At 39.3% G+C, this 27,464-nt stretch overlaps 1 protein-coding gene and 1 long non-coding RNA gene across 20 annotated transcripts in view; one reads left to right on the top strand and one right to left on the bottom strand.

The window, feature by feature from the left end:
- LOC147655727 (uncharacterized) overlaps positions 1 to 10,173 on the top strand; it is a 56,675-nt gene extending 46,502 nt beyond the window's left edge. Inside the window, exons 2-3 of the long non-coding RNA XR_015273639.1 lie at positions 5,951 to 8,165; positions 8,472 to 10,173. This is a non-coding gene — a long non-coding RNA (uncharacterized LOC147655727). The remainder of the gene's footprint in view (positions 1 to 5,950; positions 8,166 to 8,471) is intronic.
- Positions 1 to 27,464, bottom strand: part of PHACTR1 (phosphatase and actin regulator 1) — a 295,559-nt gene that overhangs the window by 63,862 nt on the left and 204,233 nt on the right. For 9 of the 19 annotated variants that reach the window (XM_086902301.1, XM_086902312.1, XM_086902268.1 and 6 more), the window contains 3 exons: positions 9,932 to 10,012; positions 3,093 to 3,272; positions 1,872 to 2,078 (listed from right to left, as the gene is read on the bottom strand). In XM_086902301.1, the coding sequence (XP_086758427.1) occupies positions 1,872 to 2,078; positions 3,093 to 3,272; positions 9,932 to 10,012 (468 nt within the window). The remainder of the gene's footprint in view (positions 1 to 1,871; positions 2,079 to 3,092; positions 3,273 to 9,931; positions 10,013 to 27,464) is intronic. The other 10 variants (XM_086902348.1, XM_086902343.1, XM_086841328.1 and 7 more) reach the window with 3 other exon arrangements.

Here is a 27,464-nt window from a genome sequence, read left to right as displayed (position 1 = left end):
CTCATCCTTTGATTCTTCTGTTATCTCTTGCAAAAGAATGGCTTATGAATTGAGGACATTTAGTAGCTGAGGTTTTTTCCTATGCTATTCCTAAATTTTTATTTCTTCCATGTTGGCCTCATTTCTGAGCAACTTCTTATAACTGGGACAGAGTTTTATGGGAGATCATAGGGAGCTGGTTTTGTCCTTAGGTGAAGCCATGAATACTGGCTACTTGGCCTTGCATGCTGCAGGATTGCCCACTCAGTTTGTAGCAAAAGGCAAAATACTAACCATTATGTGCAGATTTTGGCAGGTAAGAAAGTAAAGAGGTTTCACATAAAATGTACAAAACTATACAGGACAAAAAAGTGTGGTCATCCAAACAGAAACATGAAGAGACTATGTAGAGATGAGAGAAAACCAGAACATATTCTTTCCTAATGAGCTCTTTCCTGATTTAGATCTTAAACCTGAATAAAATGGGTATTAACTGTCTGGAAAAAAACCTACAATATATAAATGTAGGCAGACCATTTCTCACATCAGTTCTGAAAATATCAGGGCAGGATTAACACAAGATCAACCCGGGGAACGACTGGTAGCTGTCCCACTACAAAGATGAACCACACCTCGTATTCAACTCAGGATTTTGAGGTGCTGCCTCCTGCGCAGCAGCTGCAGTTACGAGCAGACTGTTCAAAAGGTTCAGGAAAGCATTTAGGGAGTCTATTTTGGTCTGCATAAATATAGCCATCCTTTGCTTCAGCAGTCCAAATGAGAGACTGGGAGGAGGAGGAGACACATTCACATCCACCTAGAACTTTGATTCCCAAAGAGCTTGGACACTTGTGAAAACATGTGGAACACAAAACAGAGCCTTGTGTTGTTTACTGTTTCTGCCTTCCATGCAGTGAGAGCTAAACTGCAGCATAAAGTGGAGGGCATCAGTATCGTGGTCATTGGGAACTGGAGCTGGACTCATCAGCGGGAGGGGAGTAGTCAGAGCAGAGGTGGAAAGGGAGAACACTTTGTCAGACAATGTAAGCACTGAGGCAAAATGGCAAGAAGTCATAGGACAGAATTACCCGTGTAAGGATTGGGGGGCAAGTAAAAGACAAACATGTGGAAAGATATGGAGTGTGTGGAGGAGGACTGTTGCTGCTGAAGATGAATAGATCACACGGACACAGCTCGAGGTGTGGTGAAAGGAAGAGAGAGTTTATTTTTCCTCCCAGGATTTATAGGTTTCTGACCACGGCCAGGGATTGGATGGTCAGGATAACACTTTCCCACTGCACTGGCCATGAGAGATGTCCATCACAAGACATGTAACAGAAAGAATGTACCCATATCTATGTTTACAGTTACTGTCCTGGGAAAGTCTTTAGAAAACTATGTTAGCAAGCTCAGAAGCTGAGTTTTCAGGGCGACAGAGGACCTCCCTTATCTGGCAGTTGAGGGGACAAGCAACAATCAGCAAAAGGAGAAATCAAAACTCTCCCTTTCCCCTCAACTCATGCCTTTCCTCATTAAGGGCATTTAAAGACATCCTAGTATTTTTCTGGTACTTCCTTTCCCATCAAAGCACATCCTGCAATTTCAGTGGTGATGGTAAGTCTTGATGAATCAGAGTGAGGAAGGTTAGGAAATGCCACAGCGGTCTTAGGTAATTACAGCTGAGAGGGGAAGTGCCCCTGGAGCAACCTTGATGAAGGTGCAGTCTGAAGATTTCGCGATCCCTGCCCTAGGTACAGCACGTACATCACCAGAACACACAACAAGTGCAAACAGCATTACAGAAAGAGGAAGAACACTGAGAACCTTGTTACAAAGGCAGGTTTTCCTATAAGGGAAACGGTGGGGCTGAGGGTCCAGGAATACCTACTTACCAGTTAAGTGGCTGGCAATCCTGGCAATAGGTTTAGGAGGCAGGGCAGGGGGCTGTTTGAGGAGGGACAACTGTTTCACTGGGGTGTCCTCATGGTCTCCAGGGAAAGCAGCAGATTTTTTGGGGGGAAGTAGCAGGACTGGCTTAGCTGTAGGATCTTGGGACAGGAGGACGCCGGATTCATTGGATGTGGGGCTCTCTTCAGACACTGGAGGACACAACCACATCATAGACGCAACAACGTTACGAGCAAAGCAGCAGCAGATACAGCCGAAGTCAGACGAGAAAAGCAGCACAGCAATGCAGATTAGGAATGACTCATAGATTTCACCCAAACATCATATAACGTAGAAAGGAGGAAAGAAGGAAGGAAAGAAAGTAAAAGAGTAACACACATCTACACAACAGCCAAATTTCCCATTACTTCCGACAGAAGCCAGCTCCCCCATGTCAGGCTGGGATGTACTCCCACATCTGGAACACAAATCAGGTTTTATAATGTCACCTCTCTGATGGTCCGTCACCACAGCTTGCCTAGGACCAGGTATGTTAGCAGGTGGCTTGTAAACTTATCCTGTTAAAAGTAAAAAGCACCTCACAGGGCCTAATCTCTTTTGAAAAGGCTGCATAGCAGTGCAAGATCATGGATGACAACTTCTACTGCTCACTTTTCCTCACTTGACCTTTGTCCACAACCCTCAGCAGCACAACATGAAGCAGAAAGAGGAGCTAAGCTAGATGTAGAGCACTGCTGTCTCTCTGCACAGGCTGGGGAAGAAGAGCAGCCAGCCTCACCCAGGGTAGGGCAGCTGACTGTGTTAGTTACTGACAGATGTGTCGTGGGAACATCACACAGTACCACGTGGCAGGCCGAGGGCATGATGTTGTACCCCAGGGTTCAAATGTGTTGTAAGGTCTCTGCTCTAAAGCTCATTGGCACATCTGAGATGCAGACAGAGAGCTGGAAACCTACTTTTTTATGTTCACAAAGTGAAGGGGTTTTGCCTTACTCCAAGAAAAGTTACTTGCTTAGAAGTAGAGATTACTTATGTCAGTCAAAATTTCTCGTGGAACATTCAATCTCTATGCTGTCAACTCCTTCTACACCAGAAGACCTTCATTTTGACAAGAATTTCTCAGGGCTAAACAAAAAATGTTAGAAGTCAAAAACTTTTTTCAAACAGCTTAGAGTATATACACTGTAACATAAACAAGATGTTACCTGTCCCATCCATGATCTCTGTGGTTGGGAGCACCTCATATGAGCAGGGTTCCACAGATGCTGGGACTGACTCCAGTTCTGCTAGAGCTGGCAGGGACACCTGGCTAGAGCTCAGTCCGGAGCCCAGAGGCTGCCCATTCTCCAAAGCTGCATCTTCATTTGGTATGGAAAGTTCCCCATCTGTTCATAGTTGGAAGGAAAGAAGAACGACAAAGAAAGAAACATAAATAAGATGCAGACAGAATTTTAAATGAAATCTACCTCCATTAGATTGTTTTCAAGTGAGGAACCTGGACTGAGATCTTCTACATACACATGCACTGGGTTTACATGGAAAGGTTTTGATGGCGGGGGGGCTACACAGGTGACTTTCGTGAGAAGCTGCCACAAGTGTTTGCTCATGGAACCAGTTCCAAGCTGGACCCACTGCTGGCCAATGCTGATAAGTGATGGTGCTAGCACCTCTGGGGTAACATATTGTTTATGTCAAATATATGTATTGATCTTTTGCTCTACCCTGGAATGGTCATTATGAACCGTGGTCTAAGTTGGTTGATTCCTGACCATCCTTGATCCATGTGGACATACAGTCCCATCCAACACAAAACAAAAAATCTGTTTTCCCTCTCTCAGTTGAATCTGGCAAGTCAGGGATGATAGTAGGCTGGAACTAAGGAATGTTAATACATACTTTATATAATATTTTAATATTAATAACAACAATTATTATTTTTCCCTACACCAACTTTTATGCTATAAGGGACACGAGCAAAATCACAGGGGTATGTCCCTATTTTACATACAAATAACTGCATTTTAGGTAAGGAAGAGAATAATTTTTATAGTTGCCTGATGTAAGGTCTTGATACTGGGATATATCAGATTCCATTTAGAAAGCCTGTTTTTATAGTTACTAATAATATCTCCTCTATCTGAGCAAAATTTCTGTGACAGCAGCTGGCATTTTCCTTCCTATCAAACACCCCTTCACATTAGAAATAATAAAGAGCAGAAGAAAGGATTCAGACTATTCTCTATGGTGTCAACCTGCATGATTTTTATCTCTGAACTTGTTAAGCACAGCACCCTGGTACCTGGAGGCAATGACTACATGGACATCACAATTAGAGTTTTATAAAGCAAAGTGTTCAGCCCCTATGGTTACAAATGGAAGCCTGAAAATATAACTGAAATGTGACCTGTAAAACTTAAAACCAGCAGGCAAATATGCGGATTCTGCTTTTACTAAGTATTTAAATTACTTTTAAAAATGAAACTCAGGATTTCAGAATATGGTTTTAGATTTTTGAGCACCACTGATAAGCCATATTACTGCTCAATGTACTGAGTGGAGATGTATATCAGCCAAATGAGTGCACATTTTTCCCTCATAGGGCTAAGATGTACAAACCACTTTGGAAACAATACTGAAAAGAGAAAAAAGTCTAATTTTGGTGCTAGTATACAGCAATTAACAAGCCTGAAAATACATTAGCTGATAACTATTCAGAATTATGTTTCTGCCATTTAAAGCTTCTCTACAGCAAGTGAAGATGGTCTTCTGTTTATTTTGGAATTATTAGAAATACCAAGGTCTTGACTTTCTTGGTTTTGCTGGAGGTTTTTTGGAGACCCAGAGAGCTATTATGGTAATGCAGTCACATCATACTAGACTGAAACCTGACCCGTGGCTTTGAGAGATCAACTGTGCTGGCTAAAAGGTGGCAACATGAATTAAAGCTAATGGCTTTGGTGTTTGCAGCACAGCCTCCTTTCTAACTGCTGTGGCTGTTCTATACAAAGCTGTTTACTTCCCTAGGTAGCAAAAATCAAAAATCAATTCAGCCAGTATTTAAGCTGATCATTTTTGGACTTAGCTGTTTGGGTAGAAATGCTGTGGGTTCTGTGCTGGCTCTTTCTCCCTTTTATAAAGACACACACGTTTATATGTGTTTGGGATAAGGACTGATGTTCTCTCAGTTACCTGGTTTCATGAAAGAGCCTAACTGTCTCTTATGTAGAGCATCTGCTTCTTGAATGAAAGGCAGTGACTATGCCCAGCAATGTATTCATTAATTTAGACTAAATTTGACTGTAACTATGAGAAAACTATGCATGACAAACCCAGTAATGTTTGCTTTTTGAAGGGATGACTGCACATACTTCATGAAGTGAGATGCCTACTGTAACATGCTGAGCATCTTGAAATCCTACTGTCTTAAGTGTGTTATGTGCTTCTCAAGGTATATTAGCATGATTTAGAAAAACAGCATTTGAATGACTCACGAAGACTTACGAGTGCAAAAAAAGTAAAATGTAAGATAAAATTCTGGCTTTTATCTTTTGTCATAATACTAAAGCATGGCAGCTTTCTTGTACTGACAGTATAACCTTTTTAAATCTTACATCTGATATCTTTAATCTTGATTTAGAGTCTAAAGCTTGTCCTTGGATTTGAATGAAATCATCAGACATAGCACAGAATCATGACTGAAATATACATTCTAAATCAGGTATTGCTTAAAGAAGAGCTACACAGGGAGTTGCTTAAGTACAGCAAACAGATCAAAGATGGGAAAAAATAATTTGTGGAGGAAAGAGTATCTTAATGTGAATTAATCCTGCATCAGAGATATGCTTGACAACCAGATATAAAAGGCAAATTACTGATTATTTTCAAAATATTAAAGCTATTCTAGTTGGCTGACATACAAATGAAAAGAATCCTGGTAATGCAATTATTACATACACAAGGATATTTTCAGGAACTGGCTATGAATTTAAAGTAAATTTTGCACAGTGATAACACATGTAATCTTTTGTTCTCAGACTTGCTAAATCCTTTGCTATTTTCACAGAGTCTGGTGCTACTTAGTGGAGAATGACTTCCCCTAAGTCCATGAGCTTTAGTAACATCAGCTGAGCGTGAAGCTGGACGGGTCCATGAGGGAACAGCTTGACCTCTGCAACAAGAGAGCACATGAAGGCTGCTCTTCTCTTACTCAGGAGACTCTGCACCCCTGAAGTCACTGAAGAAATGGGACCTAAGAGGAAACTCTCTGATGCAGAGGACTCTACCCAGACACTTTGATTAACCTCAGCATGTAAAAACAGCAGCATGGGATGAAGGCCTAGAGATACATAAATGATGTGTTCAAAACCTGTGGCTCCTGAGCATGGTCTGTACTCCTGAACACACCTGCAATTTCCGCACTCAGGCACTTCTAAAACATTGCCTGGTGTGTAGCAGCTCATTGTGCATCACACTGACTGACACAAACCAGTCCTGTTGTGTTTCAAGTGTTGTAGCTCTGCCTACCCTCTCGCTGTGTCTTTTAACTCTGAATACCTTGGACTTTATGCATATCTGAAAACTGCCATGCTCATGCATTCCCTCTACAGAAGAATGGCTATGGAAGTCAAAATGGACAATTTGAAATCCTGGGTTAATTTTGGAATTGGGTTGTCTCCTTCAGTACTTGTCTGCTCTCAAGTAGACTGTTCAAGCAAGGAATTCTTAATGGCAAAGACCAGACCAGGAAGGACAGAGTAAAATTCATTGTCATTCTCTGCCATGACTCCAAGGGTGGGGAATGGAAAATTGAGTGTTCTTGCATATGGTCAAGACCTGCCCCTGGAACTATTTCCTAGCCTTGGTGGCTACCTTAGCACAGTAGCTGGGATCCTCCACAACCTCAGTCCCTAGGCAGACCCTGATTTTGTGGGATCCCATAGATTTTGAGACAGGCTGCTTCTGGAGGAGTTAAAAATTTTTCAATTTCACTGCAGCACAACTGGCTCTCCAGTGGCTGCCATGCCTTCCTCCTTGCTGCATTACCAAAGCCACTTCTTCAAGTTTGTCCTCATATACTGTCACAAAATCTGCTTTGGTGCATAAATACAACATGTCCAAATCCTGTCAGGACCTAGGTTACCTGAAATTTAAGTCTAAATCCATCATTTTAATTAGATAGAGAATATTAAAATACAAGAATAGAAAAGATGAAGACTGCCCACGTTTCCTTGAAAAACCATTGCACCATTGCCTTTAGAGTAAGGAATTGGTTCACACTCACATTCAGGAATTTCTCACTACAGGCAATCTTATCTACATTCAGAAAGATGAAGAGGTATCAAAATACTACAAGTAGATTTAGTTCTTTGACCAGCAGCATGAAACAGTGGGAAATTCTAACGACAGACATTTCTGGGACAGTTACACCTTCATGTGAAAATCAAGGTCTGTACCCATGTGCAGGAGCAATGACATAGCAAAAAATATAAGTTCTTCTAAATATTGAGGTATGTTCTGTGATGCAGGTGGAAGAGGTATTTTTAACCTCTCAGCACTATCTGTCCACAAACTATTAGAACAGCAGGAGCTTCATCAGATAATTCTTCAACTTACTATTTTCTAAAAGTACAGAGTATTTGAAAAAATTATAACCTTTGCCTACATTTTCAGAATACTCAAGTCACAGAGCCCTGGAAATGGAAGATAACAGAAACGGATTCTGTCATGAGTTTGGTCCTTAGCAAGGAAAGAGCTCTCTGCAGTTCAGTCAGGAGCAGCTTCATGTGACTAATTTAAGTGTGGGGGTCAATGAAATGCGAACAGCAATTCTTGTTTTCCAAATTCAGCAGCTGGACTGCAGCAACTCTCCTATGTGTGACTACTGTGACTTACTGCACTCTAATAATTTTCACCTGCTGGGTGACACCAAGTCCTCTGAAAAGCCAGAAAATTCTGAAGCAACAGGTCAGAGCAGCATTTTTAACAGCAGGCAAACAAACCAGCTAATTATGCTTTTCTTCAACATAGAAGATATGACAAAACCAACACTAAGCACAAGGCAAAAATTCTTGTTCTTGGGTCAGTCTGTTTGCACTGTTTCCTTTGATTAGTATGGGTTTTTAAAGAAAGCAAAAACCAAAATTACTCACAGGCCTGCTTTGCCCACGTCTTTGGAAAGGGAGACAAAGAGAATTACACCTACTGTCTGTGCAAGATGCCTCTTGGCATGGAAGGTGCTATCACAATCAAATAAAGTGTTCTTCCAGGAAATGCTAAAGGTCTGTTGCTTTCTTGAAGGCTTAGAGGTTACGTAACAGGTATTACAGAGGAAATGTTATTTCCACTTAAGGTTATCAATGAAATATATCCTTTATAAGTATTAGTCTCAGATTATTACACCACTGAAGGAAATATTTTTGCTATACATCTTGCCTTGTTCATATCTGTGTATCATCACAGCTCTTTGAGTTCTGCTGCTATTCTTGTGTATTACCACTTTCTTCTCTGCCCTACCTCTTTCTTTTCATATCGGCTTTGTAAAGGTGAAAAATTACTATAAGGAGGAATTAATTTCTTTCTTTCAGATATCTTCAGACAACTTAGAATCTGCTTTACAAGATGACCCAGAAGTTTACAAGCTACATCATTATTTGATCAATAGAAAAAAGTGTGGTGCTTTGATAGCAATACAAGGGGAATCTTCCCAAGTTTCGACATGGAAGACACAGTCAGACTTCAGAGAAAAGATTTTTCCTGGGGAGGCCTTTAGGTTTATGATGGGATGGTTCAGAGGGTGGCTACATGTGGGATGTGAGGCAGGGATGAAGGAGGTCACACCTGGGACAGAGGTATGACTGAAGGCTGCCTTCTGAGCTGGATGAGGCACTGATCACAAGGTGAGACAGCCTGGACCACACCTCACTGGCTGCAGGACCATTCTGTGCCCACACTACAAAATGCAGACAGCACAAAGCAGTGAGAAGGGTAAACCTATTGACAGGAGTTGTTTTCACTCTGAAGTTGCATCTAGGATGATTTTTATGCCAGCAGGTCACAGTGAGAGCACACTACAACACATAACTGGTAGAAACAGTAAAATTTAACAATAAGCACATTTTTGCTGTTGTTTGTTTTTAACTTAAAAAAAAATAGCAGCCTGGGTTAGTAAATTTTTAAATTCCTAATAAGCTGGAGTAAAAAGTAGGCAGCAGATTTAAATGGATTTATGAAGTATGCTACACTTCTAATATCTGTGAAAGTTTCTAAGTTTTATTGATTTCTACCAGATTTTGTACTGCTATTGTCAAAAACTTTTAGACTTCAAATGAGTGAGGCTTTAAAGAACATGCATGAGTTCTATTGTGATTAAGAAGTAACTTTATTATGTCTTTATATAATTTGTTGAATTAATTGCCTTAGGTATTGCCAAGGGAAGTAGCAAAACAAATGAAAGATGCACTCAAAGACTGACATATACATAACAGATGTCAATTATGTATTGTGTTACCAGTGTAAAACAATGATGTTCGTAAAACAATGGCATTTTGCATAAAGAAGACATTACACACTCAACAAATTAATTATCCTGAAGAAGGAATTATTATCTCTTCTGAGTTGTTTCAAGGGAAAGTACATTGCTCTGTGCTCATCAGGATCCAAAATCTTTAGATTTAGATTTTCCACAGCAGTTAATCCCAAAGTGACTCAACCAGACAATGACAACACACAGAGGCACAAACCCACTACATTTCTCCACAGTCTGGATGCTTTGCAGTCAGTGACTACTGCCTATTGCTGTCATTTTTATTTATATTGCTTTACATTTCTGATTAGTTTTCATTTTTATTTGCTAAGTAACTATCACATGTATCCAACAGAGAGGGCCAGACCATGGCAAAGTCAAGAGAAGTGTTTAGAGATCTTATTTTGCACAGTCTTGCAATTCAGAACTCTGTTACCGGTTCCTAGTGTTACAATTATGCAGTGTCTGCTCATAAAACTATATGGGATGTCAATTTACCATTGTGAGAAGAAGAACACTTACCTTTATCAAAAATTTCTTTCAGCACTCCCCGTTTTATAAGCTCCTCTCTGCTTTGTCTCATTGACATTTTTCTTTCCAAAGCTGTAAGCAAAGGATAAGGGTCAATATAAAGAGAAAAGAAGGGAAATTATTGTTTTAAAAGGCTCTATGCCTCTTAAAAGCACTTAGAAAATGCTCTTTCTCCTCTTCATGTCAGTGGCAGTTTAGCATCTTGAAATAAAGGCTACTGATAGTCCAGAGAATCTGTCTGCTACTGTAGCGTGGCTGTTATTGACAGAAATGGTGTTAGACTGACTGCTTTGAGGGCATGTCTGCACACCCACTGCTTGATTTAGAAACAAAAGCCAAACATTTCTGATTTCTGTGGAGAATTAGAGACAGCAAAGGGGAAAAAAACCTAAATTAGTGCAGAAGCTGGAGAGGGAAAGGTAAGAAAGAAGGCAACATAAAGGCTCGGACTGAGGAAAGATGTGTCCACAGAATATGGCCATGGACTGTGTCCAGGCTGTGGAAGAGAATGCAAGCCAAGGCTTCTCTGCCACTTGCTCCAGTGAGGGCAGATCAAGGTGTTTGGGACAGTGCAAAAAATGAGCTGTTTAATAGAGCCTTCTCTTCCCTGAAGGGGTGTTTTCCCCTAAAGAGATGTAAAGGAGGGTAACTCCAAGAGAGCCACTGCAATTTACATCAGATCTGAACAGCTTGAGTTCTGTATTGGCTGCTTGGAGACCGCGGTCACTGAGGCAGCAAAACGACAGATAGAAAATACATGTTTCTTTAGCGCAGTAGTAATTAAAACAATGCCCAATTAACCAAAACACCACAAAGGACATGCACACAGGCAAAGAGCGGAAAGCTGGCAAGCTGAGGGCTCAAGGAGTGATGTGAAGGAGTGGCTGTGACTGAACCTGCTCTGTGAGAAACAAGCCTGTGCCTGCCAAAAAAGAGACACAGTCAAGGGCAAATGGCTTCTGCCATATGCTCCTCTATCAGACCCAGCACTGATGCACGCACACACAAATGAACTGGGACTTAGAATCCTCAGCCTGTCCAAGGCAGATTTAAAGCAAAAGAGGCTTGGAAACCCTCTCTACTCCCCTGAAAACAGGAGGGTGCAACCTTTCTTGGTGCTGCTGTGTGTTGTTCCCTCAGGGACGCAAGTATCTGGTGAATTAGCTAGGCATACACCTGCACACTGTGCTCATTGCAACTTATTTGCTGCCAGATACTTTGGGCTCAGTATGAACAAGGCCAGCTCTGCTTCACTCTTCTCCAAAGGATAAACACAAGCTTCCCTGTTTTTTAAATCAGTTTTGAACACATATTCTTTGGGACAAAGATGACCAATATATACAGTCAGAAGATCCCTGGTCTCCCCAGGGAGAGACACACTCTCAGAACTTCAGTGTGGATCAGAAGGTAAGTCCCTTTTCTGAAGCACAGGACCCCATACCCATTTACTTGCCACATGGTGCAGTTTGATTTTGGAGGTTGTTAAGGTAACAGTCACAGCATTTTCCAGAGTGCCATTAACCCACCTGAGGAAACGCTTTATGCACCTCAACTGACTTGCAATGAAATACTGATTTCTAAGTTTCCAATATGCTTTTGAAAAGAAAGACCCAATGATAAAACTCTGGAGTCACACTGCAGACTGCCTCCCAAGCTGCCTTTTCCCTGTGCTGAAAGGGTCTTGGTCTGGTACAGCATTTAAAGCTTTTTCCTTTTCCTCCTTAAGAATAGCTGTTCTCAGACCTTCCAAGAAAAGCCCGAACAAGCTGCTGCTAATTCCTGAGCCTTCTCCCACCAAAGAAATTGTTAAAACTCTGACTGAGTTTAAAGAGCAATTCGGTGGCACCCAGCACCTTTTCCAATAGGTCTAAAAAAGTGTAATTTTCTATTGGAATAAGTAGCTCTTCAGTGGGAAACAAAGCTGGGTGAATCAGCAGCAAAGCAGCAGTTTCTGCACATAGACAGCAGCACTGCCCACTGCCCAGAGAACAAAGACACTATTTCTGCACTTGACCACACATAGCAAAGTAACAGGTCCACGTTTTACACACACATCCACCTGGATGCCCTGTTTCACCCTCCTGCCCAGTCAAGAGCTGGTTATGCAAGGTAGCAGAATTATGACCGATTTCATGGCTAGGAGGTCCCACCACATTATCACAGTACTGGTAAGAAACACAGTAAATTTGCAGACTGGTGTTAAGGCTTTTGGGGAATCAGGTGCTAAAAAGGGCTACCAGGACATTTAGAAGAAATGCAAGAGCATCTCTTCCAAACCAGTTACTGAGGAAGACCCTCCAGCAGTAACCAAGACTTTCCAAAGTAGTGGACTATTTCTGCAGTCACAGAATTTCAAAGATAGAATATATATATTTGGAAGACTGTATATATATAGATTTCTTAGATACTTCCTATTGTAATCTGCTTGTGTTCAAGAATGAAAAACCCACAATCCTCGAGCTGAAGCTCAGACAAAACCAATTTTTTCAGTTTCTAAATCCTTTCTAAGTAGGTACAGGACTTATAGTATTAATTATTTTCCTACTAAGCCAGTTTAATTAATAAGATATTTAGAGGAAGGGCATGCTGGGCTAAGAGCAGCACTGAATGATAACAGATGTTACACTAAGACTATGGAACATGCTGCCTTTCTTCAGCAAATATCTTCCTCCCAAACAAGTGTCATCCATTTAAGTGCATAACCTGCTATGCTACTACTGATCAGATGGGAAAAAAATATAAGCATTTAAATGCAGAACTCATTAGGATCTAGCACCCTGTACAATGAAATGCTTTACTTGGTCTGGATTTCTCTGGCAAAGATTGCCAGTTCTTTTATGAAGGATTTTCTTTTCAAGCAGAAAGCTGGTACAAAATAAATTCATTCACTCTCCACTGAGAAGGAATCTATTCACAGCAGAGCATAAATATAAACCTTTGAATTAATCCTTGATTCATGAGAACCATATAAATTCTGTGATGGGAAAAAATGAATTATAATTAATATTTAAGAAAAGATGTATTACTTCATTAGTGATTTTCCTTGGTGATTAACCTCATTGTTTTTCATTTGTACAACCTTCCAGGAGATTAGAAATAAGCATTAAGCCCTCTTTAGGGGATCTTATACCAGAAACTAGTTACTGTAACAGATTCATCCACTCTACAAGAAACTCAGTTACTAGTTTATAGAAATGAGCCTATGTGTATTTTATGGTAGAAGTGCACAGATTTTGCCAGTGTGCTCTGCAGTACGCTGTTTCTTTTATGCTTTGATGAAGAAACACTGGGAAATGTTTTTATTAATGTTTCTGAGCTGGTATTTTTGAACTCGTCCCTCAGGAGCAGCACCCCTCTGCTGCTCAAGCAGAGTTTTTCTCTGTGGCAGACCCATTAAGATCTGTAAAGCCTTGACAGGATCAGGAGAAGTTCCTGCCCCTCCATTCTGGAAATCAAACACACTTTTGTCTTTATTCCTTTAATAGGCCACTGTGCTCCGTGCAGGCAGTGGTTGTGGGCTGCTCCTCCAGCTGAGAAGGTGAAGCTTGCTGCTGCCTCTGTGCCAAGAGCTTCTGCTGCTCCATTAACCAGCCAAAGAGGCATTTATGCAGTCACGATGCTCAGCCTTTCCATCCTCCCATCCTTCCTTCCAAGACTAAAACATCGCAGATGAACTATTCCAACCTGCATCTATATGAGACAATAATAAATTAATAGTAAATGTTATTATACAAAATAATAATAAAGTTTGTTCCTTTGCAGCAATTGTCATGTTGCTGCTTAACCAAGGGGTGGACTGAATAAACGAGTCCTGCCCTTTTCATCTGACAGTTGAAACTAAATCCCAGTCTGTGCTGGCCAGTTGGATCTTAACCTTGCTTTTTTTCTGAGGTTGTCCTTGCCTTTTGTTTTAAAAAGCACTGGGGGATGCTTTGCAAGAATTCTTCCTTTCAAAGGCCACTATAATTTTCATGATGATTTTAGAAAGCAAAGGTTCTAATAGGATGAAGCTGAGAGCAGAAGCTTTCTGCGGCATCAATTATACTTTCTTTCAATAAGAATCTGCTTTCCTAATAATTCAGATCTGAATAATTTGAAACGAAAAAACAATTGCTTTGCACAATGTTTAGATAAACAACCATCAATGTTTTCTTTAGATTTATAAGGAAAATGAGATTTTCAAATGTGATGGATTTTGTATTAAAAAATGTTACATCATCTTGATATTTTCCCAGCTATGTAGACTTTCTTGGCAATCAAATGGAGCAAGACTCAGCTGATACAAATTTTTACAGTGTAGACTTCTGCCTCTGAGTTGGTCTCCTTATATATTAAGAACAAGTCTAGGGAATGATTAACCTCAGACTAATGTAAGAATCTAAACAAGATTGAGCTGCACCTTGGAAGTGCCTGTTAGGCTTCATTGACTGTAAAGGAAGCTAAGGGTGAGTAGCTGAGATAAAGATGCATGAAAATGGGGATGAATATACTCCTGAAATCAAAATTGACTGAAAAGAATAGTTATAAGAAAAGAAACGCTGCTATAGATGAAAGTCTTAGACATCACTGAGGAAAATGAAGATGTGTCAGCTCACGGAGAGCGCCATTAATTTTGGGACTGTTTTAATAGCTGTGGCATGATACCCAGCACTGCTGCTGTAAGCATGGGGTATGACCAATGCCAAAACACATCTTCGTTGAAATAACTGTATTGCTCTGCTCATTGCTAAATATGAATTTTGCCTAGCTTCAAACATGCATAGGTCTCTTGAAGCCTGAGGAAAGTAAAAATATTCCAACATGTTTCTGAATCTCTGAGATTTAAAATTCCTTACGGAAGTTTTGAGCATCTCTAATATCAGCCTAAGTTTTCCTGCAACAGTACCAGCTACAAAATCTAATTCAGACAGATTACTACCTAGAAAAGATTGGCAACTTCTTTTTGTCTGTGTCTGCCCATGACATTCCTTGTTGTGACTGCAGCCTAGCACTGCCATTCTATGAGATAAAATGAGTGAACATCAGAAGGAGGAAAATAGGCTGGTATAAAAGGCTAAGCTTGATTTTGAGAAGTGTTTAGAAGTACCTCTCCAAATCAGCTGACCAAATAAACCCCCTTCAGTATGTGAATCACTTGGAAAACTTCTGTGGCACATGCTATGAGACAAACTAATAACACAGAAAAACCCCACAACATTGATGCCACACTAAAGAGTAATTCAAAACACTCTTTAAGCAAACCTGGATCATCATTATAGAAGTAGAAGAGTGATGTACAGACAAGCTGAAACAACTTGGTGTGTCACCTGCTATGCCAGTAGCGAAGCATTAACAGCAACTGTTCTGTGAGCAGGGGCCAAGACTCTAGACTAGGAAATGACCCTTCTGACTTAAAATTCATTACTGTAATCAAGGCAAATAAAATAACAGGAAAAAGAGGTAAAAATAAAATCAACATCCCCCCCTGCCATGATTAATTTTATTTCATTTCCAGTCTCGCAAGTAAAACTGTATTTATGTTAGATTATGACTATGTAAAAGAATAGAGAAGATGATGTCAGGGCATCTTGATTCCACTCAAATTCACAGCAGCTCAATACAACAGTCCATTTCCAGTTAGAAGTACTGGACTGGGAGCATGATAAATCTTAATTTGTGAGAGGTAAGCCTTTGAAATAACACAGTAAAAATATACACATTCCTTTGAGAGCACAGGATCAAATCTAAAATTCCTGGTTACTCACCAGAAGAGTTTAGGAGGTGTAACAGCTGGCACACCTGGAAACTACAGATAAGAAAAACAGTCTTCTTTTCCTTACTGATTGAGACAGAAAGTAAAACTGGGGAAGAAGTGAAAGCAGCCTTAAGAAAATTATAGATTTGTACTGACCATTACTACACGTAAATTGCCAGAGGACAGACTTGGAAGGAAAGTGGATGCAAAGTCAGATCTGCAAATACAGAATTGCAGAAGCTAATCAAAATACTGCAAACCACACTAAGTGAGATCACAATACAGTAATACAACTGAGAAATACAGCATACAACCAGAAATGCAGCAAACACAAGGAAAGGCAGAGAAGTGATATTTGAACAATTCTACCATGTTACTCTACCATAATTCTTTCTGAACCAAAGAAATCAGAAACCTAATCCAAGAACAGATGGACTGTATTTTTTTCATGCAGAAGTACTGAAAAAAATCAATCAAAGAAGGTGTCTTCCTAGGGAAAGAACTACACTTCAAGTTAGATCCAAAGAAACCCAACATAATGGATTTCACAGGCCAATCTGAGCAAGCCTGGCAGAAGATGAATGCATAAAAACAGGAGATAAAACAAGAAATCTTGACAAACATAACAAAAGCTGTGTGTTTGAAAAAAAAAAACAAAAACAAACAAACTTTAAGAAAGTGGATTTGAAAAGAAAACAAGATTGTAGACACCTTAAGAAAAATGTTACCATCCTCAGCTGCCCAGCTAATAAAAAACATAATAGAACTCCACTGTGTTGGCGAACTGTGATGATCTATCAAAAGGATTTTGGAAAAACTCACATTTTTATACCTTTTATACATAATTGTTTTTCTAGTCACACTTGCGAAGGTAGGCAGAAATTCAGAAAACAAACCAGAATATTGAAAAAATGAAGAAAATACATTTCTCCTGTTCTTCCCTCTGAATTGCTGCACAGTGTTTTCATGAGTTCCTAGGTAGTAAGTACTAGGTCAAGAACTGGAAAGCTGAGTTACCAACAGGTATTGCTTCTGGCAGCTTAATGAAAAAGAAGATTCTGAATTCCAGTTAAAGAAATTTGCAACAAGGTAACGTAGCATATCTTAAAGTACACCTGCCCTGCAAACACAGTGTGAGTGCAGAGTGGAAAGCCATAACTTGACACTCAGAGACTTCTTAATTTAGGTATCAAAAACAATAGTGAGGGGTGGCACTGACTTATTAGATGGCTTTCATCCAAGCAAGACACCTGGCAGGCTGGAATAGCCCCTGCTATTCCGTATAGTCCATACTGCTACCAGCACTCTATATAGCTATAGTTATGTTAAATTGATCATAATGATTACCACCACAGTTTTAATGCAATGAGGTTATGTCCTAAGCACCAGCAAAAGGCAGCTGATGCAATCCTTATGATAGGAGATCCATTTACATTTTCACAAATGATGGTTTCCCCTACAGGCTTCTGTGTAACAACATGCAGAAGTTGTGGTATCAAAGAAAATGTAAGACAGGTCAAACCTTTGCAACTGGACAAGATGAGTGATGCCTTCTGAAAAAAATACATGGCAACAACAGAAGCAGCTGTACATCCCAAGGAATGGCTGCTTTTTACAAGTGACTCAACTTGCTTTAGGTACCTTGCAGTCTCAGATTGTTATATGTACAACAGACAGAAACTACGCTAAAAGCAAGTGGGTGAAGGGCTGGGTGAGATATCTGCAAGGTGTTTCCTTTACCCTGAGACAATGGTTCTCAGAATGATGGTACTGCACTAGGGATCTGCAGTGCCATCTGTAACAGCAGAAATGACTATCTGCAACATTGCAATATTCTGCAGCGTAACAGTTCAAGGGACCTCCCTCAAAGCAAAAACCACGGTGGGCATTGCTTCAATAAGATAATGACTCCTGTGACTCTCTGGAGAGTTCTCTCCATGACAGAGTTTATACATGGCATATCACTACTTTGGCAAGCTGCGGCTTTTGGATTTGCTCCTCATCAGACAACACTTCCAGATGGCAAAATACAGAGCACAGTTTACATAAAGAAGACTAGCAGATGTCAGGAAACTGGATTTTCCAGAATAACTTTCAAAGGTGAAGGAGTCAGCTTTCCTAGGATGGAAAAATGGGGGAAAAAAATCGAGATATAATCAAAACAGTGGCAAGCTGATGATAAGAAGGCAGAAAGAATGCTTGGACAGACCATGTGGAGATGACAACCAAATTACTGGCCAGTATTTGGTCCCCTCATTTGCCATCTGGGAGGATCACCTTGCTGACAGAAAAGAGACCTGAACTCAGTAAGACAAACAGAACAACTCTTTCTATAGCAACAACCAACTGCTGTGTATTTTTACAGCTTGAGTTCACCTTACAGCTGGAACTTTACAAACGTGTATTGCCTGGTACCCACTGCCAGACAGATGTGTAAATCCAGTATTTCACTCCCTAACAACATCCTATATTGGCTACACTGAAAAAGCCTACTCTGCTCTATGCTCCTATTTCACCAGAAAGGGATTTGAGACAATTTAAAATACATTCACACATTACTCAAACAAAAATTGCTGAAGTAAATTACAGTTTTCACTTACACTGGAATAATTAGTACACCGTAGCCTCCCAAACTGACACATAAAATAGATGGGGACTTGTTTATCTATGTCCACATGTACCCCTACTAAAAATAAATACAAAGCACAGCTTGTGACTAAGAAATACCTACTTAAATCTGAAGTGAGCTTAGCACCGTTTTGAGAGAGATGTTATGAATATTTCATATACTTCTCAGAACCCATCACTACTGTTGTACACCCAGAAAATCTTGACTAAGCACACACAAATTAAAAATGTATTTGTTATTGGAATGAACTGGCATCAACCCTTCAACACAGACCTCTGTTAGGAGCCAAACAGGAAATCATTCATTTAATGCTTGATTATAGGAGCGACTGAATCACAAAGCAGCAAACACTTCCTCCAAAATAAGAAGATTCTTGAATTGCAGCTGTCACACCATCCAGCAATTATATTTGGATGATATTTCCAGCTTGTGCAATGGCACTAGCTGGCTGGTATATAATGCTGAAAAAAACTCAAAAATGTCTTTAACGCCAGCGACTTATCTCCCAAAATAGTGCAGGCTGTTTTCTGGCTTGGTAGCTGATAACAGTTCAAGCTGCAGTAAAGGCCCACCATCCAATTTCAGCATGTTTTACAGATTCAGAGTCTTGGTCTGACTGTTTTTTGCTTCTTTGGGGTGAAAAGATAACATTCCCAGATGGAGGGAAACTTTCCATTATATATGGCAGTCCCCTGAAATCAACAGACTGAAAAAAGGCAAGACTGTGATTTCAGTTACAGTAACATGGATGCAGAACATCTTCATGAGAATTTGGCATGCACCATCCTACTTGTAGTGTGAATGATTCCATTATTTCAATAGGAGATATTTTTTTAAAAGCCACCAATGATGACATTGTTTTATGTTCCTCTCCAACAAATGTTGATGTTATCTGAGAAAATAAAACATTTTTTCCTCTTAAGTTGTCTTAGTGCTTTTTGTCTGTGTGTGTGCAAAAACATAGTCCTGATGCTTGTCTGGGTTAGGGAGACAGGAATAAAGATATGAAACACGTTTAGATGGTAACAGTTTTGAACTAAAGTACTGATATAAGAAGCAAATTTGAAAAATAATAGGCAGGAAGGGCAGTGAAGTGAAGGAGATATGATAATCCTTTGGACATTCCTTACAGTGTAATCACATTATAAATGTAGATAATATTGTTGGTTTCATATTTCACTATTCCAGTGTAAGAGTCCCTGCTTTTCAGAACCTAATAAACTTTTCCTGTTCATTGTGTAGAAAACCAAACAGAAAATTGGTAGAATCATAAATGATTTAAGTTTAAACGCAATGGTACTGAAGGATAAAGGCCATGGTAAACAAGACAAATGTTTTTCACAGCAGTGCTAATCCTGAAGAGCTTCAGCAGAATTGCAGAGTGAAACTCTTCTTTACAAGGAGCTGTGGAAGTCTTTCTAAGTGAAGTGTCACTTGTAGAACTTTTAAAAGAAATCAATAAAATGGAGAGCAGCTCCAAGTGTCTGCCAAGACCAGACAGTTTTCTTCCTGGAGTTCCTCAGGAAATCTAGTATGAACACAGTGTGACATGTAACCAAGGTAAGATAGAAGAGTGGGAGATGGCAAATAGAAGGTTGCTGCTCTTTAGAGTCTGAGAATCATCTGGGAATTACAGACCAGTAAACCTGGTTCCTATCCACCAGTCTAGGAACAGTTATATAGAATAAAGCTAGAAACTGGGGAGCTGGAACAGAAGAGAGATGAGAGAAGAATCATCCTGCGTTTGAGGTCAATGAATGAAGATACTTGTTCCAAGTTGGCATCTTCAGAGTTCCAAAACTCCAATGTTAAGGTCATTGGAAGAATTAAATTGCATTAGATAAGGGTGATTATCCTCTAGTGGAATAACAACATGTAGAAATCAAAAAGGAATGTCCCATACATAAGCACAGAGGGATGTAGCACTACCCACTGCCCTCTTCACAAAAACACAGTTGAGAAAGGTTGACCACATGGAGATTACAAAATTTGCTGAGTGCAGTCGAAACTAAGGCTGACTGCAAAGAGTTATAAGAATTCTTATGATACTAAATGATGTGTGACAAAATTCAACACTGCTAAGAGCAAAAAAGACATTTGGGAAAAGGCAGTTCTAACTCTACACACTTAACAGCCATATTAGTCATTCCCACTCAGGAGATAGTGCTTGGAAACTGGAAGAATTATCTGAAAACATCATCCTAATGCTTGGGGCAGTAAAAAAAGGCAATAGAAATTACTGAAATTACTAGGCAATATATAAAGCCCCTTTTTGCTAGTGTATTAGTCTACAGCTAACACAAGTTTGGGTATCCATCTCCAAAGAGATACATCAGAACTAAAAAAGTTAAGAAAAAATGAAAAGAGAATGACTAAAGGGATGGGGTTTGCAGAGAAATAAATAATAATAGCAAAACTACTTTTTTTTTTTGTCATCTCTTCTTTTATAGCAAGGTCCTGGTTCCTATGATATTCACAAAAATATATGGTAACTGTCATCTAGGCTGTGCGCTGCATAAAGCAGACCACTCCCTTGGAGGAAAATCAAAGCACAAAACAGAATAGACATCAGTACACATATTCTACACATCCTGTGCTGGGAGATTAACCAGACAGAGCTTCCTTGGCCTGGCATGGCCCTTCAAAGAGCCCTCACAGCCCTCACATGTTTCCAGTCCCAGAGACAAGAGGAAACCCACGGCACAAGGGCTTTTGTCATCTGAATGCATGGGGCAGCCTTTGGCAGCGGTGTGAGCTCCTGCTCTCCTGCAGTGCGGTCACAACCTGTTGCTCCAGGTGGGGGCCATGCACAGAGAGATGCAGCACCTGCCCCTGGCACCACAGGCCATGCCACAGCAAGGACAGACGTCAACAGAGAACACAAGAGAGGTCTGCAACACCATGAACAGTCCTTCACTCATTCACGAAATGCCAGAGATTAAGAGCACCCAACAAAATGGTCGGGGTGCAACTGAAACAAAGGTGCTTTTGTGCACAATGTCTTTTTTCATTGTGGAATTGTCTGCATGAGATATCCATTAAAGCTAAATTTGGTTCCAACAACACAAAGGATAAATCCACATGGCTTGATTTGGATGCAGCTTTTAGTTTACAAATGTCTGAGTGCTGCAATCTGATTTCTTAAGTCAGGAATCAGATAAATAGATGCTTACCGTGTTTCTTGCATGTAACACAACCACTGAGAACAAGAAAAGATACTGGACTGCCACGGACTTCGGTTTGATCTACTATGTCTGTCCTGGATTATATTTATTTTTAAAACGTGTTTAAAGAATCAGGAGGAAACACCCTTGATCCCAACACACAGAACTATACCGTTATCTAATTGTCAGGAAATGTGCAAAGGCAGCTGATTTGCTTTTGAAAGAAACTTTAATTTTATCTCCTTACCATGCACGTCATGGGATTTTTCTTGCATGACTGAATCAGACCTGTTAAGTAATACAGAGTTCAACATACTGAGATCTAAAATTTCAAATATTGATTCAGCTTTCATAGCCTGTGTAGAGCTGGTAGCAAAAGTGGCTTACTAGCTAATGTGGCATCCAGGTTTAGAACTCTTTTTCAACACAGGCTTCAGGAATTTTCACTCATTAATTTCAGAGAACACTAAGACTTCTTTTACTTTGTTTCTTTTAGTTCTAGGAAGTACAAGAGTATGTGCTGTAGTTCATGTTGGACAAATCTTAATTATTATTAATTGCTTTCTGGCAATACAGCATGTGAAGTGACAGTGGAATGTGAACCTGAAATCTGAAATTCTGCCCAGTGTTGGGTTGTGACCTGACTGTAGATGGGTTTTTAACAGAGAATAAAGTCGACTTGTTCTGCAGTTTTTGACAAATACTTCACAAAAGAACCACAGAGATAATGCAAATCTCTGCTCCGCGGCAATTACAAGTTTATTCAAAGATGACACGACCTTGAAATATTTTTCTAAAGATTATCAAAATGCCATTATGTTGTTACAAATATATTAATTAAAATATTACTGCTATACCTTCAAATTTCAGATACAAGTCAGGAAAAACCCAGCAATTTAGTGAATAACTCTACCTAAATATTCTTGTTCCAGCTTTACCCTGGGCTTTTTTTACATCAGTAAGATTTGTATGATTTATTTTTGTGAAATTTCACTTATTTCTGTTGCATAATAGCAATTGATGTCAGTCTATTTCTACCATCATAATTAGTTGCTGTGGAGATGGCTGAAATATCATGAATTATTATAATTGCAAATGAGGAATAAGCAGCAGGAAAAGATGACATTGATAATGTGCAAATATTGCAAGGTTCCTTGGAACTAGTTGACTACCAGATATTTGAATTTGCCATAATAACGAGGAGGCTTACAGAATAAGGGGGTGGTGTACATTTCAGATGAATACACTGTGAAGAAACACGACAGTTACATATGATGGAATCTTAAATTTAGCTTAACATTAAAGCAAAATTATCATACAGCCCACACATCTTCTGATTTTGTTACATATAATTTTGCTGAAGGCCTATAGAAAAGCCATTTGTGGTATTCACCTTTATTACTATGAGGCAAAAACACCACAGCAGTAATCCATAAAATCAGTAGGTGTTATCCTGAACTAATCTTCTTTGGCAGATAAATGAAGGAGAAACAGGTGTTCAAGTATCTGCATGAAAAGCAGCTAGAATTATCCCTCTGACATATTTTTTTAAAAGGCAGGAATCATACTGTATCTTCCATTGGAGACTAATGAACCTCTTGGAGGGAGAAAGGACTAAGTAGACAAAAATAAAATTCCTGATATACGTTTTGATGGCAAAAGTCCTTTACATCGTGTTGTCTTTTGTTGCAGGGCTGCCTGGCAGTCCAATTTCACCTCAGAGCTGCATTAAGTGACTGAGTGTAATGATGCTGCCTTCATACAGACACTGTGTGCACTCCCAAAATGACAGCATTATTAAATCTTTGCCTTTTCTGCTTCAGTAGCATGAAGCAATTGTCCTAAATTGAAAAAAAAAAATCCTCAAATTATGCTTTTATGAAGAAACAAACTTTTAAAAGCTTGACTGAGCTAAATACTGAGTTAAATACTCTCTTATGTGTTGCTGTTCAGAGCTAAGTTGTTGCATTCTGAAATATGAAGGGAAAGTGAGAAGCATTAAGGGAAAGTGAGAAGTAGCTCTCTGTAAAACAAGATTTCTTACCCTTTCTGAGCATAGCTGAGTGACTGATATCAGAATTATATTCCCAAGATTTCCATGCCATTATTTGGATAGCTTTTTAAACACTAAATCAGTCTCCTGGCATGTTATGAAGATGATAAAGACAACTTGTGCAGGCTGACCTACAGATGGCTGAGCTCCAGAATATCAGTGTATTTTTACTGATTGAGCAACCAAACACCAAGTGTTTTTGCTATCAACAGAACTCCTCAGTTCAAAGACACTGGAATGGATTCTGTGAGGGTGAACTAGCACATTCCATTCTGACCCACCCTGTGTTCAGAGTGGAGTTCTCATCAGCCTTTTAACAAGGCAAAATCTGAATCTTGCTCCTCTGCTACCTTATCCATCCATTGCACTTTTTCAAGGCACTGTTGCTGATGCAAGAGTCTGATAATCGGGCTAATTTAATGTGAAGCCTCTTGTTTTTAAACTCAGCAGTTAATTGAACAAATAAAGATAAAACTGAAAATGCATCTGGTTTGGAAATTTTCTTCTTTGTGCTGGTCAAAATAAAGACTGCACATTTCCCATCCTCTCATAAAGGCTGGGTAGGATGTGCAGTGTCTACTTTTTACTTCTATGTGGCAAATAGAACCATAACACACAGCTTATTACATAGTAGTTTATTATGTAGTATTATGCATCAATACATCTCTGAGGGATTATCTTAAATATTTTGGAGCTCAAATAGCTTTTATATGTTGATTGTTAGACCTCAAGGAGGAATCAGGAAAATGTGTCTGCAAATCACAGAACTGTAGAATGGTTTGGATGGGAAGGGACCTTAAAGATCATCTAGTTCCAACTCCCCTGCCATGGGCAGGGACACCTTCCAGCAGACCAAGTTGCTCAAAACCCCAGGTAAACACTGAAAGAAAATACTCAGTCAGCATTATATGGAGTGGAATTGAACATATTCAGAACAGTTTTACTGCCTTGGCAAGGGACAGAAGAGAAATTAATAATTATGATTTTATATTTAATGACTCTACATTTATTTAGTCAATTGATAGATACGGATATGCTAGCTGACTTCCCCACATCTCAACATATTATAGTGAGCTCTGACTTTCTTTCAAGAAAAACATAAAGGCCTGACTTAGGTAATTAATTACTACAATCACAGAACCAAATCCTGCTCTCATTACCTTTTTAAATCTTCAATGAAATTATTCACTAGAGTTCATGTGCTTACTGCAGATATAAATTGATGCAGCAGGGTGCCCATATTTTTGCATTACTTAATTTTCTCTAAACAATAGTGTAAGTTGACAGTTTAAAAAATAAAGAACAAGAACCTCTTCTTTAAAAAAAACATAAATTTCAATTGTTTGTCCTATTTGAATTTTTTCTTAGTACATAAGAAGGCTTGAAAAGAGATAGAGGCAATCAATAGTTTCATACTTTTGTTTTCATTCCACCTCAGAAATATCAGCTAAAAAGGTGCTTGTTTACCTCTGGTTTTATTAATGACCTTTTAATGGATTGGAATAATATTTGTCGTGCAATGTAATCGGACTTTGTAAATTTTTTCTCTTTCCCCAGAGAGTTAATCTTATGGGTTTGATTGATGCTGTGAAAACCAAACTTTTGTACAGATTGGGTACCATTTTTTTGCCACTCTTTTCTGGAGAGGACGTAAGTTGAACTACTCAGAATAACTGTCTTCCAGAGCAGATAAAAATCAGCAGTTTTTATATGCATGAGAAAATGCAAATGTAAATACATAATAACCTCCATCTTCCCTGTAAATGTAAGAAAATTGAAACAGAAGTCCTCTTCCCATTGAAGGTCACTTTTACCAAGGATCAGACACCAGAGCTCAAAGGAAAATCTATGATGCATTTGATTTCACACATTCTTTATAAAGAAGAGGCATTTTTTTTTCAAGTGACTTTTTGATTGTATTCTGCTCTATCCCTTTCTTTGGGCCTGACATTGCAAGAAGAGCAATCACAGTAACATAAGCATTAGGTACAGGCTCTGACAACCAAATCAAACTTAAAAAAAAAAAAATCAATTGACACATTAAAATTGCTTTTGGTATTATCTGTCATCAGAAGCACAGTAATACATCCTGAGCCTATATAAACAGATTACTCAGCCACCCCTGAAGTGCAGCCAGTACTGGGGTGGGAAGCAATAACTGCAATGTGCTAGCAAATACAGCACCGCAACTCTCGATGGAAGGAAAAAAAAAACACATTGTCAGTTGAAATTTCAGGGGCAAAGTACGAATGGGGAAGGCTGAAATAATTGCCCCAGGAGGAACTTGCTCCAAAGGCTAAGTTAGTGTTCCTGTTTTTGAGGAAATTTATAAATTACCTTCATTGACTTGACTGGTTCTTAAAGCCTGCCTTCCTCGGGAACATAACCCTTAGGACAATGATTTTTCTTAGTTCATAGTTTAACTTAGACAGTACAGTGGATCCTGTAGCCAGTCACTAACACTTCCCAGAGCTCTGCTGGTTTCCCTAGAAAGAATGTAAATCCCAAGGGAGAAAGAAACACTGAAAACCTGGCCTTCACTATGCAGTAAGAGCAAACCCTTTCAGAGATGCACAGACCCTACATTATAATATCCCTGTGCTGAAGTGGGGACCGTGCTCCTCTTCCCTATGGCTCAGACCTGAACAAAACCAGTCTAGGACTGGACACATACACTGATAGCAGCTGCAAAGGAAGTTTTTACTCTCATGATGTGCAAAGGTAAGTGCACAGAATAGATACCAGAAGATGGGAGAAAAAAAGGACCAGTTCTGGCTTAGATATTTTTAAGAGCTTTCTAAAATAAAAGCTGTATATGAATTTTGATGGAGAAAAGAGATGAGGAAAGCCTGTCTGGTGAAATCTTGATTATTTATGAATTTGCCCTTGATAGAATTCATCAGCTTATCATGCTTGGAAAGCAAATGTCTTGATAATGCAAGAAAGTTTCCTGAGCTTTTCCCAAAGTGTGTGTGTAGGAAAATATGATAAGAGTTCAGCTTTCTAGAAACTATGAATAAATAAATATATAAATATAGGAATTTTCCTTCAGGCCAATTTTTCTAATCAACTGTTTTGCTTTGCATACTGCTATAGTCCTTTAAACGTATCCTCATATCCACATGGAACCATGTACTGTAGCTTTACTCGAAGTGAGTAATGAAGAGCACCAGCATCAGTGGGAGTTCATTGACTGTGGGCTAATTTTTTATAAGAGAAACATGAGTCTGCTTATTTTGCAGGGTGAAAAAGGAATATGAAAGGGTTGCTCATTAACTTAATCATAAAGGTATGACATAGCGTCAGCCTTTCTTTTACCACCAGCACTGGAAGACTTTTAACCACACTCCCTAGAGTGGATAGGTGATGTTTTTCACAGTATCACAGTAGCTACATGGCTCTTAAAAACTTAGAATTATTTAAACATTTTGCTGAAGAATACTTCCTCAAGCCAGTTTTTATGAATAAAATAAAATACTTCCTTTAAGCTGTAAAATCCTGCAGCTTTGGAACCTGACAAGAGGCTGAGTCTGTCTTAAAGGCTGATTGTGTCCAAACAAAATTATCAAATCCCAGGTGAGCTTCTTACCAGGAAGACCACACTCAAGAAGAATCATTGCTTCTTTTCTCTTTGCTGATTTTTTTTCAGGAAGGTGTTCCTTTCTCATTTTTTGACTATTTTCTTCTCCTTCAATCCCTGAAAATACTCAGTAACTACATACAGTCTGACTGGAGAAGAGGGAAGGAAATTGCCTTGCCAGGCTGATAAAAAGTAGTTGCTTACTAGCTTTCTTAAATCTGGGCTTGAGTACTCTTTTTTTTTTTTTTTTTTTTCCCCAGACTCCCCAGTTTTTGTAAAGTTCTATGGGGTTGTTTTGCTGGACTCATAGATTACAGCACAACCCAATTCTCTTACTCTGTGAGGTGCTGCTCTGTAATTAATA

Source organism: Cyanistes caeruleus, chromosome 1 (genome assembly GCF_971803275.1).
Source record: "Cyanistes caeruleus chromosome 1, bCyaCae1.hap1.1, whole genome shotgun sequence".
Taxonomy (NCBI): domain Eukaryota; kingdom Metazoa; phylum Chordata; class Aves; order Passeriformes; family Paridae; genus Cyanistes; species Cyanistes caeruleus.
This window is presented reverse-complemented; position numbering and strand designations above follow the sequence as displayed.